This window comes from Equus caballus, chromosome 15, assembly GCF_041296265.1.
Source record: "Equus caballus isolate H_3958 breed thoroughbred chromosome 15, TB-T2T, whole genome shotgun sequence".
NCBI classification, from domain to species: Eukaryota; Metazoa; Chordata; class Mammalia; order Perissodactyla; family Equidae; genus Equus; species Equus caballus.
Window position 1 is genome coordinate 18,938,392 of NC_091698.1, and position 17,498 is coordinate 18,955,889.

General features: G+C 46.5%; 1 protein-coding gene across 1 annotated transcript in view; it reads right to left on the reverse strand.

The window, feature by feature from the left end:
- LOC138917787 (collagen alpha-1(II) chain-like) overlaps positions 1-17,498 on the reverse strand; it is a 34,870-nt gene that overhangs the window by 14,202 nt on the left and 3,170 nt on the right. Inside the window, exon 2 of the mRNA XM_070235945.1 lies at positions 15,452-17,248. Within this exon, the coding sequence (XP_070092046.1) occupies positions 15,452-17,248 (1,797 nt within the window). The remainder of the gene's footprint in view (positions 1-15,451; positions 17,249-17,498) is intronic.

A 17,498-nucleotide genomic window follows, 5' to 3' on the forward strand; every position in this document is an offset into this window, starting at 1 on the left:
CTTTGGGGAGAACAAGGAAAAAAATAAAATCTTAAAAAAAAAAAAAACAGAACAAAGAACAGAAGCTGGGGCCACGCCGATGCTGTAGTGGTTAAGTTCATGTGTTTGCTTTGGCGGCCTGGGATTTGCAGGTTCGGATCCCAGGCGTGGACCTCCACACCAGTCATCACAGCATCCCACATCAAAATAGAAGAACATTGGCACAGACGTCAGCTCAGGGACAATCTTCTTAAAGATAAAGAGGAAGATTGGCAAGAGATGTTAGCTCAGGGCCAATCTTCCTCATCAAAACAAAAAACAACCAACCAGAAGCTTATCCTAAGAAAGTGTAGACTTTGGGGGAAGTCCTAGGAATCTGGTGCAACTTCAATGCAAGGCAGACATTGGAGAATCTCGGGAGATGAGAATCGCAAGCTAGACACAGACTATTCAGTGACGCTGTGCTAAGGAGTTTGGATGTGGTTTTGAAGTCATGGGGAAGCTCTAGAGAATCATGAGGTGCTTTAGAAAGATGCGACCACACCAGTGCCCAGGACTGAAAGGACAAGATGCAAGGACAAGATCGATGTTCACTGTACAATGTCATTCCGAGGGAGACAGGCTAGCTGTGGACGACTAAGGGAGAGAAGCAAGAGGAAAACACGGGGATGACCAACCACTTACAACCTGCTCTGTGTCCGCATCACATTACACGACTGTTTCTGAAAGGCATGAAAGGAAATAAATTACACTCTCCTTTCTAAGAAGCATGCCAAACAGCTTTTACGTTTGTAGCAGGGCTCATCAAAAAAGTTTGGAATCATTACGCTGGTCATTTTCCTCATTTTATAAACGACTCACAGGGCCAGACCCGTGGCCGAGTGGTTGAAGTTCCACGTGCTCTGCTTCAGCAGCCCAGGTTCAGGGGTTTGGATCCTGGGTGTAGACGCACACCACTCGTCAGCCATGCTGTGGGGGTGACCCACACACGAAATAGAGGAAGACTGGCACAGAAGTTAGCTCAGGGCTAACATTCCTCAAGCAAAAAGAGGAAGATTGGCAACAGATGTTGGATTAGGGTGACTCTTCCTTGGCAAAAAAGAAAGAAAAAAAGACCCATTCAGAGTGTATCTATAAGCACAGATGTGAGATGCATCCCTGTCCTCACCCTCACTAGAGTCCTTTGCAAGAAGCTGGCAAGAAACCTGGCTTCCTGCCAAATGTGCCGTGATTAGGATGAAAAAATGAAACAGGACACAGCAGAGCACAGGTAACTGGAAGGCTGACAGTTTTGTTTTCGTTTTTAGGCAAGCAAAACTATTTAAAGAAGAAATAGAGCAGAAAAAAATCCACTGACATTCTCCTATGAAAGAAACAGGATGGCCTTCTAAAAGAAAACAATTTCTAGGCCAATGTTGCCTGACACCCTAAGACTATTTTCCCTTAAAAATAATCTTTGGGGTCCATTTCCAGTAACATGGGGGCCAAAATCACCTGAAAGTCCTCCCACAGAGCGACACACTTAGAAATAAGGATTAAAAAACGTCAGCCTGTTTAAGTAGAGCTGAGTTTGCAGGTAATTGAAGAAACTCCTAGGGGTCCACGCCCAGAGCATTTAGCGGACGTGGAGTTCAGCTCTGAGGCTGGGCCACAGCAGCTTGGTCATCTCCCTAGTGAGGTGCTCAGGTTCTGGTGGCCATGTGGAGACAGGAGACAGAGCCTTGGACCTCAGTAGGGCCGGGGTTGGAATCGAGACCCCTGTGGAAAGTTGGAGCCTTCACAGGCCCACAGCTTCAGTGAGGGCGAGCTAGACGAGAACCGGCTCAGGAGCGTGGAGACAGCCTGGGCCTGGGGAGGTGGAGGGAAAGGTCCCCCATGAGGATGGGGAGCCCCAAGCCTGCTTGCATGCGAGCCTGGGCCTCAGGATGTGTCTCTCCTGCAAGGCCCAGTGATCCTCCAGGTCAAAGTCAGCATGAAGGACCCCTCGCTGTTGGTCTTCCTCAAATCCAGGCAGAAGCAACAAAGACGGCTCTAGAGGGTCATCTTTCCCGCAGGATCCCCACAGGCAAAGCCGCCCTGAGCACGATGCACAACAAAAACTCACAGAGCACACGAGAGCGGCACCATGAGCCCCTGTGAGAACCAGGAGCTGCATTCGACACCAGCCCTTCAGACAGTGGAATCATCAGACCCACAGGCTAAAACGGCCGTGTTAACACGATTAAAGGTGTAAGTGAAAACAGGGAGTAAGAACAGACTTTTGTTTGTAGAAAAAGACCAAGTGGTTGTGAAAGAGAATTCCAGAAATTAAAAAAAAAAAAAACCTTTTAAAGTTAAAAACTCAATGGAGTGGTTAAACCACAGATTGAGCACAGCTAAGGAGAAAAGTGGTAAAATGGAATACGGACACAGAAGACAGCACGGAGAGATAAACAGAATTAGGAAAGAGAGGGAAAGAGACACAGAGAGCTAAGGGAAAAAAGTCACCTTCACAGAAGCAATGGGCAGAGTGTTCCCGGACAGGTGGAGTGCCATGCGAATGCTCAGCTCAGGAAGTGAGTCCTGAGCAGGAAGAACACAGCTGCCTTCACACCCAAGGCACTTAGGTGAGTCACCAGAACACCAGCACAAGTGATCACAGCAAGAACAAAGCATCTCCTATGTGCTCAACGCTTTACTCAAAGCTCATCCTTTTAATATGTTGGCCTATTTCCTTCCAGTCTTTCATCTATGCATGTTTAGTACACATACAAAAATTTCAGGGGAAAATCAGATTGATACAATACACATAATTTTGTATGTACTTTTTTTACTCAGCGTTTTCCCATGAGCATTTTCCCAGGTCACTACGCAGCAGCAGCAGACTGCATCAATAAGAGCGAAGACTTGAGTTATGGTTACCAACGTGGGATGTGAAGTCAAGCGTTCTGTGTCTGAGTCCCAGCTCACGACTCACCAGCTGTGTGACCTTGGGTAAGTGACCTGTCCTCTCTCTGCTCCCATTTTCTCATCTGTAAGTTAGTGTGAGTTGCTATTTACTAAGCTATCTGCCAGGCACTGTGCTAAAAACTTGAATAATCCCATTTGATTTTCACAAAACCCCTATGGATTACATGTGTTATTGGCATTATTTTACAGACAAGAGACCGGGCCTTAGAAAGAATGTGAAGTGATTTGCCCCAAATCACATGGCCGCTGATGGTGCTTCGACTTGAATTGAGATGTGTCTGCAAAATCTGCGCCCTTGATGCCACACTCTTCTTCCATACGTTTGAACGGCCTCAGAGTCTGCACAGACCGTGAAGCTCATCACGAGAGGCCCACAGTGCTGCTCATCTCCACTTATTTCCCTATTTCTGTGCTTTGTCCATGTTTCTTTAGACATGTTCATTTTTCTAATTTCTATGTTGTATAGTTACATATTACGTTATGTTATACATTATGGTATATGTATTATATGTTATGTGTGTATATATGCATATGTTATATATAATATATTGTCTATTATGTTTTATATAGTTATAATGTATAGATATTAGCCAGGTAGTTGAAATTAGGGCAAGGATTTTATGCACAGGAAATCCACAGGGACAACCTTCACCAAAACCGGCAGAAGAGCCCAGCAAGATGGCTCCAGACCTCCCACTGCTCTGGAGCCAGAGGGACAGATTCCTGTGTGTGTCTCACTAGTTCCTCCCCAGACTGCAGAATCAGTATCCTGTCGAGTCAGATGTTTTGCCTGTTGTTCAGACTAATGCTTCCCGGACATTTCCATGAGATGGCTCTAGTGATGATATTTTTTTCCCAAAGAGGACAAGACAGACTTGGTTCTTCCTTTCACGTAATCAATGCATGCTCATCTCCATTACGGACTAGTCCATCCTTGGGATCGTTAATTCTCTATATTACTATATCTTGAATAGCCTTTCTTCTTTGGCTCTTACTTTAACACTGGTTTTCATTTTTCATTATATCAGCAAGGAAACTTTAGCCCTATTATCCATAAACTGAAGCCACCTCATAGTCCCCTCATGTCAAGCTTTTTAACTAACCTCAAATACAGGAACATGATAACACTCATTATCAATGAGAATTCAGAACACTGTTCTGTTCTAGTTAATGAAGTGAGGCAGAAAACAAAAAGTCTAACTATTTAGAAGGGAGGAGACAAAATTACATTATTTGTAGACAACATGAAAGCATATCTTTAAAAAAAAGAGAAAGACTGAATCGCCAAAAAAGCTACTAAAACTAAATGGGAATTCAGTCAGTGAGCACTGCTATCGTCTGCCAATAATGAGTGAGGAAAACATATTGAAAAGATGCCCTCATTTTCACCCTCTTACAGCACCAGCAGCAGGACGAGTACTTCATCCTCACACGCAGAATCTACTCCAAGTGCGTTCACTTGGCCCACAGAAAAGTCCGAAGACTTTAACATCCTCCCCCTCCCACTGTAGCCTAGACCACTGCCAGGCTGTCCCCCTCCAAAACGGGTACAAAAATTCTGAACCTTCCAGGAATCTCTTCTCTTTGGCCTGGAGGAGATTTGAATCTTTTAAAACAAAATAATAAAACTTAAGATACGTAGGGGCTGGCCCTGTGGCCAAGTGCTTAGAGCTCCGTGCACTCTGCTGCAGTGGCTCAGGGTTCATGGATTCGGATCCCAGGTGTGGACCTGCTCCACTCATCAGCCAAACAGTGGAGACATCCCACATACAAAGTAGAGGAAGACTGGCACAGATGTCAGCTCAGAGCTAATCTTCCTCGGGCAAAAAATAAAGGAGGAGGATTGGCAACAGATGTGAGGTCAGGATGAATCTTCCTCAAAAGAAAACAAACTTATGATATGTAAAAATTAAGGGATAAAACTCCTTCTAAATTTGACCAGCAAATTCATTGTCTAAAACAAGAAGATACTAAAATCAAAATGAATAGCCAACAAAAGAACTGCTATGACACTCCCACATTCATCAGTAGCATTAGCTGTGCTGAAAACTGAGTTAGAGAGAGAGAAAAACCACACGCTGTTGTTCTCAAACACTCAGGCCCCTGCTTGTGCTAGTTTACACAGAACTGAGAAAACCTGAGTGAGAAAACTACCTACTAATAGCTTCTTAAAACTTGTTGGGACCCTAAAAAACCAAATTTACATCTCAGCTCCTAGGCAAAGTCATCTCTAAGCCAATCCAAAAATAAGATGGTTTACTCTTTTCTACAGCCTTGTTAAGCTAATTTTTCCCCATGTCAGTGGTATATACTTTACAGCAACATTCTTCAATGCGCTTGCTAACGTGCAGACAAGAAATGTTCCAGGCCATCTTCTCTGAACTCCCTTCCCACCCGTGTGGCCCACGCAAAAACCATTCTTCTTCCTAGCTAGCACAACTCTAGTCTTCTTCACCCTCCTGGGCTGTCATGACCTCCAGAGAAGGCCAGACTCCTCCCCCAGCCCAGGGTGAATTACGTTGGGTCAGAGTTCATCACAGTGATGGTATTTCCATGGCCAAGCCACTGGTTTAGGCATGGACACAATTCTGGCCTGGGAGATGGGAGGGGTAGTTTCTGGAAAGTTTTCCTCAGGCTTTAAGAACACAGAACGGGTACAGTCTCTTTTTCATGTCTCTGGATGTGTAGTTACATAAAGACGAAGTCACTGAGCTGCTGGACCAACCAGCCTTGGAAACTCCCACTTAGAGACCTTTTGTTATGTGAGATAAGAAATGCCCCCCGTGTTCAAGCTGCTTCTGTTGAGTTTTCTGTCACTTACACCCAAAAGCTTCCAAATAAAGCACCATCTAGTCTTCTAGCTAGTATTACTCCACCTGTAGAAGAAGCCTCCGACAGCGGACAGAAAAGACAAAATCAACCAATCTGTAAAACTGCAAGAGGACCTGTCCTTTACGGCCAAACTAGCCCTTCACAAAGAGGAGCTGTTATTGATCATCTGGAAATTATTTTGTCTTTGGTAGCAATTACCCTCTCTCTCCTTTCTTTGAGATGAGTGCTTCTCCCATAATTCGAATGACCTTATTTCATATGGGGGGAGGCAGGGAAGAGATTTCGATTACTATAATCTTACTAATTTACAAACAGTAACAACCTAATCCTAATTTATCTCTATTGACACCAGACTAAGAAACAGGCCTAAATCAAAGGGACCTAGTTCACACATAAAGATGAATTCCCTGAGAGAAAGGACTATGGAGAAAAAATTCTCCAGGGACAACGAGGAATCTCCTTGATGAAAGCCTGTAGAAATAGAAGATTCATGCAGCTGTGAAGCCTTAGGCACTATACTTGGATCATATGGCAACTCAAGATCCCTGCCATGCTGATCTAAAGAGAACATTTGACTTCTTTCTAAACAGATAGGTGGAAAAACATCTAAGTGTTAAAATAAAAGCAAAAACTTCTTAATCTCAAACTCTACGACAATTATATATACTCATGCAAACCATCTGCTATGGCAAATCCACCTCATTACTCTAGGGAGCAAAAAAGGCAAACAGTATGACCAAAACTCCTACTATGTCTCAATTCCCATCAAATCCTGATGGTGTCAGGAAGTGCCTTATTCAGCCAGAAAATGTCCAGTGACTAATTTAACTGAAAGGTAATTTATTTAATTAAAAAGAGACATGGAAGCACTTACTGGATTAAAAAAGAAATGGTATATATACTTATCAGAATCAAACAGTTTCCGCCCTATGGCAATTCGATAACTAAGTGAATACACCTTTTTAAATGTTTTTAGATTAAAAACTTTACTGTCCAAGAGTAGTGCTGACTATAGACTGTCCTGTTAAAAATAGTTTGAAATATTTAAGATTTATGGCTCCAGGGCACTAAATCCCCACTCACATTTATAATGACCAAAACGTAGAATATGAACATTGAAAAGCAACTGCAAATAAGTGTTCGCTTCTCCAGGGAAGTCGTAAGGTTTGCCGACATGATGTGCAATGGATAACTGGTCTTCGGTTCAGCAACTAAGACATAAATTATGTGTGAGCTGCTCACACAGGCGCAGGACAAGGAGGGCAGTGATGGTATGGGAAAGAACGTGAGTCTCAGAAATACAGCCTACTGCTATCGTCCCTTTCCCGCTTGTACACATTACATCAAGGCACCCTTTCCAAGTGATTACAGACCCAGAGATGCCTAGCCTGGGGAGCAGACAGTTCTTCTGCACACGTTAGGAAATGGAGACTCTATCTGGTATCGCTGTACAATGCACATCTTGCACCATCATACGTAGTGGCCCCAAACTCACCTTCCGGAGCCCCGTGCCCGGCAGCAGACGGGAACTCCCAGGTCTTTTAGGAATGGGGGAAAGGAAGTCTCATTCTTAACAAATTCAACCACCAAAACCTTCCCTCATTCTAGAAAAGTTGGAGGCAGCGAAAGTTCCATTAAATTGGGCCCTATTTCTCACTAAACAGAGAAAGAAAGAATTCTCCAGTGAGATCAACGAGTCAAGATTTATAGGTTTGTTGTTCAGATGGAAAGTAAATCTTCACGTTTTCAGCAAGGCTTTTTACAGCACAGACTTCAACTTTATTGAGAGGATATTAATATATCTGTATCACGATTTTTCTGTATATGATTATTCACTTAAAATGCTCTGTATTTTTCAAAGGCGGGCCTATAACTATAAAAGAAGCTATAAAAGTTACAATGTGCCATTAACGATTTTTTAAATGATGGCTTTATTTGTTTTTTATTTGTTTATTTAAACTTTGCCTTTGAAGATTTATATGAAAAGCAGATTATAACTGGGGCCAGCCCAGTGGTGTAGTGGTTAAGTTCTTGTGCTCCACTTCGGTGGCCCGTGGTTTGTGGGTTTGGATCCCAGCCACAGCCCTACACACCGCTCAGCAAACCATGCCGTGGTGGCATCCCACATACAAAATAGAGGAAGACTGGCACAGATGTTAGCTCAGGGCCAATCTTCCTCACACACACACAAAAAGATTATAACTAACCATCACCAAAGCTTGAACTTGACTTAGGTTAATTGAGGGAATAACGTAGTAAGTAGTCTTCTGGAATAGAAATACAAGACTAGCATCTACTAAATAGACCAACTCAGTATTACAAACAAATGAGAAAATACTGTGCTGTTTAAAACTGGCAATCATTTATATATTAGGAAATTATTTTGGTCCTCAAAAAAAAAACTGCTTCAGCATAAAAGAAATTATACAAATACATAAATACCCCTACATACTTATCCTAAAGTCAAGCCTTTGGTACTTAGAAGTAAAGTAAAACATAAATCACTATTGCTTATTGAGAATGGCTATGTTAATACCACTCTAAGTTCTATGCAAGCCTTTCATGAGCCAACAGGCAAAAATGTTAGATTCTCTGTAGCGGGACGGAGATTCTGCCAGCGAACAAGGGGAGTGGGTGAGAACAGCTGTTTGAATGTGACTCACCGTCTGCTCTGACTTCTGACCCCACTATGTTTTAAACTGCAGGACTTTCTTAAGTAATTGCGAGATCCACCGACTAAGGTTTCCAGCACAGAGTTTTCAAGACCACCACCACATGTCGCAGGGTCACAACCATCAGAATCAAACAAGAAACTCCCAGCCCTACTGGGACTGCAACAGGAGAAGACCAGGCAGCGTGCACCTAACAAGGCCGTGCACGCTCCATGACTCAGATGATGAGATCTGCGAGCTTCAACCAGAAACTGATAGCACACGCTCTGGAGACAGGCGGCTCCAAGTCTGAATCCCAGTTTCAAAGCCTCCTTTCACCACCTGTGAGCTGTGAGAGATCCTGGGTAAATCACTTCACCTCTCAGTGCCTTTATTTCTACAGAGATACAATGGGGACAACATAGCACCTACCTCGAAAGCTGTTACGATAATTAAAATTAGGTGATATATATAAGTACTTGGAAACACTGCCTGGCATTTTATACATAGTCGATAAATGTCAGCCATTATTATTATTACCAGTAATACTGGTTTCTTTACTTCTCCTCCAATCCAGAAATCCCACTTCTGGAAATCTACCCTGGAGAAATAATCCAAACTACAGTAGAGGCACAAAAATACTTAGTACCAAGTTATTTGCAATGGTGAAAAGTTAGACAAACCTAAATGTACACTAATAAGGAAGCAATTGAGTCATTTATCCAATATCCATCCAGCAAAATATTAGTCCGTAACTAAGAATACATTAGAAACACAGTAAAGAAGTATGGAGCAAAATGGCTATGTGTTTATACAATTACACAAAGCGAAAAGAGCCAAGATTTAAAACTATATGTACATCATTATAACAATGTAAAATTATACTTAAAATGCATATTAAAAAAACTTAAGCAAGTAATACACCAAAATCATCACAGTGGATGTGAAGATAATATTTGGGGTGAATTTTTTTCTTTTCTGTACTATCACATAGTCATATTACTTTTATAATTTTAAAACTATTTTTAAATGTTTAACTTGCTACAGACTTATTTTAATATTAATTAAATAGGGTTAGGAAAATGGTAACAAAAGTTAAACCACAAATATATTACTGAAGTGGTTAAGAATCAAAGTAGAAATTAAGAATAAAACAAGTGCTTGAAATATTAACACTCAAAATAAAAATATTATTTAAAAAACTGAGTCCCTAATGAGTTATCCAGTACTTAAACTGGACAGAGTCCAGGGACCACTTACATCTGAGACTGAATGATATACATATTTTTTATTGTAAAATGACTGTCAGGGAAACGAAATGATTTAAGAGAAATGAAGACATTGCGCTGTTTTTTAGTCTAGGAAAAGGTATCTCCTGTAACAAAACCTAAATTAGTCTCGGTAACAAAGTAACATAGTAATAAATGCCTTTCCATTGAATAAATCAGACCTTATATATAACATATCTTTTCATTGTTTTAAAATGAGTCCATTTAGATAAGATATGACAGAAATAACGTTTTACAAATTGGGGAGGAAATGGTCGATGAACATTTTATGAATTCCAGAAAATATCTAAATAGAAGGGAGGAAGGAAACAAATTCTAGCCAAACTCACTATTGTCCAAATCTGTTAGCTCAGGGCTAATCTTCCTCACCAAAAGAAAAAAAGGGGGGGGGGGAGGGCTCATCTCTCCAAGTAGATGGAATGCTCCCTGAGGGCAGAGAATGCACTGATTGATCTTCAGGCATCAGAGAGAGTTTAACACTGTTTTCCACACGTGGCAGACTATATAGAAAATGCTGGTTTAACTGAACTGAACATCTAAATAATCCATTCAGAAGAGGCAGCAAGGTCAGCAGTCAACTCAAAAAGGTTCCTAAACACAGGATGGGGGCAGGGGGAGGGGGCTTATTAAGGGGGAAGTGCTCCTTGCCTTTTGGCAGAAATCTTAATGTGCCACTTTAAACCAAAATAATGTGAATTTTCTCTTAAACCATAAGGCATTTGTCCATACTAAATCCACAGGCCTCTTGTACATCAGTAATGTGGGAACCCAACATTTACTAAGAGCAGCTGTAACGTCTGAGAGCAGATCACTCATTGTGCCACTCGTTATTTATTCAGAACTATATCTAATTTCAGAAAGGATCCACTGAAACGTACATAAGTACATATACCACAACAAGATAAAATGACATACCTAAGAGGAGAAAGAGAAAAATGGGACAAAAGAAAGCTGAAGGCAGGAAAGAGAGGCTGTCCTGGGAGTAGGTTCATGCACCAAATTAACGTATTCTATAAAATTCTGCACATTTGCTCGAGGAAGGTCAGAGGTTTGCCTCTAAGAATTCTAGCAGCCAACAAAAACAGGACAATCCCATCAGTTACACGAGTCAGCATCTTAAGATAAAAATAAAAGCTATCAGAGAACTCTCTCCCCCTTGGTCCTCATAAGAGGAAACTACATCGTGTAACAAATGAAATACTCAACGACATCCTTGCAGCTGACTTGTCACGGCTTCGGAAGACCATCCCTCATAATGACCCTCCCAGGCACATGACAGCACACAAGTCAAATCAATGCAAATGATGAAGAGGAAGGCAACCCACCCAAGGAAAGGGTCCACTACACAGCCCCTGCAGGTCTAGCTTTATCAGAAACAGATTTCATTCCACCTAGACTAACCTAAAATCCAGAGGCTTCATGCATCCACTTACCTCGAAATTATAAACAAAACTTGATGCACAAGTCCATTTCTCAGAGGGATACGTTTGTAGTTTCATAACATCCTCAGAGAAGCATGACTCAAGAAAGGATAAGAGCCCCTGATCTACAGCACTAGACTGTGTGCATCCTTCAGGCATCCTTCCACAAGCAGTTTCTCTTCGGAGATTTGGAGAAGTGCTGAGCCTCAAGACCGCAGCTCCTGACAAGCATCTGATGGGTGCTCCTCTCTGACGTGAACGTGGAACTCTGAGCTTAACCACTGGCGAGGCTGTGTGTCAACCGTACAAGACAATGATACGTGACCTTTCAGACCATAATGCCCACAAGCACATGGAGCACCTAACAATCTGCTCTTCTGGGCAGCTTTCCGCTATAAGCGTTCACAAAGTTGCCTCAAAGGACTGGTGATACTTCCTCTAGATAACATAAAAAGTAAAAACAAAAACCCATCTTTTGCTTGCGGATAAAAATTACAGATAAGCACAAAAAAATCATTTTCCTACATAAACATTACTTTTTAATTTTAAAGATAACCTTCCCACATCAGTTGATACAATTTGAGCTATGTTCTTTTTTGCCTTTTTGTTGTCTTCTTTTGCTATATCGCAACACAAGCACTGCCATAGCCTTAGACACACACACACACAGTCAACCATCCACCCATAGTATCGTGGTTAGAATGTCTCAAGGGCCCAAGGCCATCAAGTGAGGAAGCTGGCCTGTGGGGCCACCGAGACAAGGCCCTTTAAGATCTCACCCATCTAGAAGTCACAGGCATCCAGAGTCTGGTCCTCAGCATAACAAGGCCAAAAACACATCTTTATCAAAAATACACACTTGAGCAGACTCAAGAGAACTAACTCATCCTAACCCAACTACAAGGGACTGAAATGCAAATGAGAATACCAATTTACTAATTAATCAGAGAGAATATCCCTTCTCACTAATCAGAAAATTCACATCTGAAGCCACAACGCTGCTTGCCTAATGCTAGGATACGAGGTATCCTGGATTGATAGTCAATTCACCAGAAGTTAGACCAAAGAGAGACAGAGAGTTTGGGGAACACCCAATGAATTATCCAACCTACACCTTTTTAGGGACAAAGTTGTCCATTTCACACGCAGGTCTCCTTCCCTTGGACATCATCGCCCTAACACTGCAGGCTTCTTGGTCTGTGAGCTTTCTTCCTCCACAGCCTTCTCTCCATCAGGAACTTCTCTAGAGAGGGTACAATACAACTGATGAGGGGGTGCCGTACATGCATCATTAGCCTTGTTTCAGATCAAAATCTCCCAGATAAAGCTGCTCAAGCCACCCACCCGAGGCCACAGCTGGATAAGGCAGAGCAGAGATTCAAAGCCAGATCTCAAGCCCAAGCCCCCTTTCGAGCTTGCAGTAAATGACTGCTTCCAAGTGTCTTTCCACGGCTTCCATCTCCCAGCCTGATTGAAATGCCCCTCCTCAGGGTCCCCTAACACCCTAAGCACCCCATGGCACTAAGTGCTGGTACACAAATCTCTCTCTCACTACACTGAAACGTTCTGAGGATGGGGATCATAGCTCACTCATCTCTGTATCCCTCGTGTGCTATCCATCTATCCAGATAAATATGCAAACTAATTTGTCAGTGGTTTAATATGAAGGTCACCAAACTGAAGGCCTTGAACTAGCTGTGGAAGCTTAGGAAGGTCACAACTTCTCCAGCCAGCAACAAACATCTCATCTAACACATGGGATGAAATGGATATATGAGGCGGCTTAGGTCCCTTCTGGATCAAAAAAGCACTAGCAGTATAGATGGGCCCTGGCTTTTTATAGCCTATCTTAGTAGTTTGAATTATTAGAAATAAGTTAACCTCGTTGGTCTTCTGTACCACTCAACAGAAAGCATATATATAAATAATAGTTCAGAAAAAGCCTCCTCTTTTCTGAAAGGAGATAACTATCATTTACACCAAAATCAAACAGTGGCACCCTCCTCTAGTGAGTGTTCAAGGAGCTGAACACCACAAAAGGCAAGAATTTGATGGTGGGATTTTCTTTGAATAAAAGAAAAATCAGGAGAGAAATTAGCACCTAATATTCTTTGTTATTATCATATTCCCAATAGCAACTAACTCACTCCTTTTTACAGCACTTTCCTTATTTTGCTCTAAAACAAAGCCAAAATGAATGAACTGGCTCCATACTGCAGGAGGTCAGAAATAGAACAATTACTTTATTTTTAAGGGTACTGATAATATTAATTATTTTGCAAACAACAGGCTTTCTAATGTAAGGCACAACGGAAAGCATTTCATAGTTTGGCTAACAATGATCATCTTCTTGTTTAGCATTTAAAAACTTAATGAAAAGCCCTGTACATGTAAAATACTCCTGGTTAAATAAGACCATTTATCATGTCCCTTTTCTGGATGGTATATTTACTGGAGGATAGTACTGGAAATTTTTCAACCTGAAATCTGTTTGGGTCTGTAACTTTCAGGTTTTAAAATATCAACTTAATAGAAAACTTAAAATACCCATTCACTTACATGTGCGGGCTCAAAATATGTCAATATAGCACAGCCAAACAACTACAACCCAAAGTTCCACAACATTAATAGTATATCCAGACCATTCAATTAAAAACAAAACTGTGCTAAGGCCAGAAGCAGACTATTATCTGCCAACAATTTTAATGTAAAAAGTATATAATAAATCTAAGTTTTGCTGAATGGTTCACAACAGGCCAGGCACATAAAATCAAAATATGCACATTCTAACTCAAACCAAGGAAACAAATCAGTCATTATACTGGCGACCTCATCATTAAGGTGTGTCTTCCTCAAGTACACAGCATGTCTGTCAATCAAGTTCACATCCTCCTCCTCCTGTGAGGGGAAAGGAGGCCCACACTACACCAGAGGCCGCGAATCACAACCAGCGAGGAACCCTGAGTAGCAAAGCCAGAATACAGAAAGGGCTGGGGCGGGCGGAAACAGGAGAAACTGACTTCAGCTCTACCAAATACACTTTCCAACTAAGTTTGTCACTCCTGGCAAAGTTGGTTCTACAAGGCAGGAAAACACACTGTCCTGGAAAGATGAGCAGAGCAATGGGTGAAGTGATTTTGCATCGAAGATGCAGATAAGCTAACCAATTGAAAGCTTTCTCAACGTCCACCCAAAGCAAAGACTGAAGAACAAGCAAGCCCTTGAAAAGGAGTGACATGCCCTACCGCCCATCCAGACGCCAGAAGGGCCAAGAAGAGAGGTGGGGGAAAAGCTGGATGGGAGCATGGGGGTGTGGGGGAGGAGGAAATGGCGAAGGAGGGCGAGCATGAATAAGAAATTACGCTGCAAAAAAACAAAAAAAAAGTATTCAGCAATAAACTGTCACAAACTGCCAAACTGAGAGAGACGGGGACCGGCCTGGGGCTCTGTGGAGCGCGGCGCTGCGGCCACCTGTGCCACTCACCCCGCCTGAGCCGATGCCCGAGGACCAGAGCCAAGCCCCGCCTCGACCTCCAGGAATCCGAGCCCCGCGCACAACCAGGGCGCCACAGAAATGCGGGAGAGAGACCTGACTCGGCCTCTACCTTCGCCTCTGGCTCCGAGACAACCCCAAATAAAGGGGTTTAGCAGCAAGGACACCTCTTCGCGCTCACGCCGGCCAGGGCGTGGGGGTGAGATCCGAGCGCCGCCACCCCTGCAAAGGCCGGAGGCAGCTCCGTCCCGCTCCCCGATCCAGCCAACGCGGGCGGCCGGCTGTCACCTGGCCGCACTGCACCCGCCGAGTTAATGGAGCCGGGAAGCAGCGCAGAGACGCCCCTCGGGCGCCTCCTGGGGCGCAGGCAGGGCACGGAGTCCCAGCTCCTTCACCCACCCTGACTCGCCTCTGAAGATTCTGTCCCTTTCCCCAACGAAGCATCACAGACACTTTCTTCCGTCTTTGTGCCCAGCTCAGCCCAAACCTCAGAACTGAAGCTCTGAGGCCCCTGGCCAAAGGCCACCCCAGAAACCACTCACTCTTCCCGCGAAGCCCGCACGGACACCGCTGGGCTCCGGCCCTGGGGAACCTCACAAGTCACGAGGCACGAACCCGGCTGTGGACGGCCCTCCCTCCCCCAAACGGGATCCAGCCGAGTTTTTGGCAACTTGAGCCGCATTTGACCGAGCGGCCTTGTCCAGCCGGCACCAGGTCATGACCACGCCCCTCGCACCCAGGTCCTACCCCGCCGCGCACGCAACGTCCTGGTGTACACACACACACACACACTCACACAAGCACACCCTGTCAAACAAAGCCCCGGAGAACTCCTACCTCGCCCCCGTGCCCGTCGAAGATCCCGAAGATGGACGGGTGCGACTTGTTGGCCAGGTCCATGAGAACTTCGAGGCGGTCCTCCATGTGGTCTCTCCGGCCCTGGATGGAATACCCCGCCACGTTGTGGCTCTTGAACTGCCAGGTCTTGGAGCACTCGGCCTCCAGCACGTCGAGGCCCCCGAGCCGCTCGGTCTGCACCATCTCGGCCACCTTGCCCTTGACCATCTTCACGCCGTCCCGGCTGGACTTGACGATGGTCTTCACCTCGTCCGTGTGGAAGAAGTAACTCCACAGCGCCAAGCTGATGCACAGCAAGAAGAGCGTCTCGGGTCTCAGCAAGAAGTAGCGCATGAGGCGACCCAGCAGAGACAGCAAAGTCACTGTATCCTCGCTAAAGCCCGACCACCAGCACGCGCGCGCCCCGAAGGCTCGCCGGTCCGGAGCGCGGGGGGACGGCCCGCGGGAGGGGCAGCAGGAGGCTGCAAAGCCGGGCGGGGGGCGGACGCCGGCGGCTCTGCGCGGCCCGGAGAGCAGAGGCAGCCTCCATTTTGTCTCCCGACCTCGCGGCCCGAGGCCCGCGCCCTGCGCACCGGCGCCCGCGCCCGCCGCCCGCGCCGCCTCCCCTTCCTGCGCCCCTTTGTGAGGCGGCGACGGCCCCGGCGCCCGGGCTGGGCGGCGGCAGTCAAGCGAAAGTTGCGCCGGGCGGCTCGGCGGCGGCGGGCGGGAGAGTCCAGGGGCGCCGGCGCGCGCGCGGCCCCTCCACGGGCCCCTCGCCGCTCGCGGAGCGGTCAGCAGGTGAGGCGGCGCGGGGCGCGAGAGCCGGCGGGGAGCGAGGCGAGTCCCCTCGGCCGCCGCTGTAAGGGAGCGCGGAGCCGCGAGCCCGCAGAGCCCTTCAGACGCCGGTCCCCCGAGAAAAATGTTTTGCGGGAGCCTGGGCAGAGGCGGGGTCCGCGGAGCCCGGCGACGCAGCACGACGGGCGCGGAGCCGCAAGCGGCCGCCGGCTCTGCGTGCCTCTCCCGGCAGCTCGCGCTCCGCTCGGCTTGACTCGGCTCGGCGTCGCCCGCGCGCCCGCTCCTCGGCCCGGCTCGCGCTCGCCCCGCCCCGCGCGCTCGCCACGCCCCCCGCGCGCGCCACGCCCCCGGAGCCGGGACTCCAGGCCCCGGGGCTCCGGGCGAGCTGTCAGAGGCCAGGGAGCCTCGGCGGCGGCCGGCGCGCACGCAGCCCCGGGCGGCCCAGCGAAGCGAGGGCGAGGCGAGGGGCGCGTCCACGGCCGAGCTCGAGCGGACGCTGGTTCCTCCTCCCGCGCGGGCTCCCGGGACAATACGACACTGACCCTGGTCGTCGTCACGCTCCTTGCCCGGGAGCCGCGGCCGCCGGCTGGAAAGCAGAGGCCCGTCCGTGAGCACCCCCCTCCGGCAGGCCGCGCGGTAGCGCCGTCCCCGCGTCGCCCGCATAAGGCAAGCGGGAAGGGACGCACGTCTGCCGCCTCGCAAAGCGGGGCGGAGCGGGCCGGCCGCTGGGGTTCGGTGGCGGGGGCCTGTCCGGATCCCCCGAGGCGAGGAGGATCGGGGCCTCGCAGCCTCCTCGCGACGGGCCAAGACCCTCTGGAGGAGGACAGCAAGTGAGGACTGGGGCGCCTGGAGGTCGCTAAGATTCTCGCCCCCGGAGGGCGAGGAGGGGCTGCCTCTGCGAGCTGCCGCCCGCGAGCAGGGGACTCCGGCACGGAGGCTCCCCTGGGCGCTGCCGTTCCCCGGAGGGACAGGGAGCCTCCCAGCGTGGCCGGCGCGGCCAGTCTTCCTCAGCAAAAAGAGGAGGATTGGCGGCAGATGTTAGCTCAGGGCTAACCTTCCTCAAAAACAAACAAATAAATAAATAAACTACGTGAGATATTAACACTTTATTGTAAAATAGGCTTCGTGTAAGATATTTTGCCCAAGTGTAGGCTAACGTAGGTGTTCTGAGCACATTTAAGGTAGGCTAGGCTAAGCTACGATGTTCAGTAGGTTAGATGTATTAAATGCATTTTCGACTTACGATATTTTC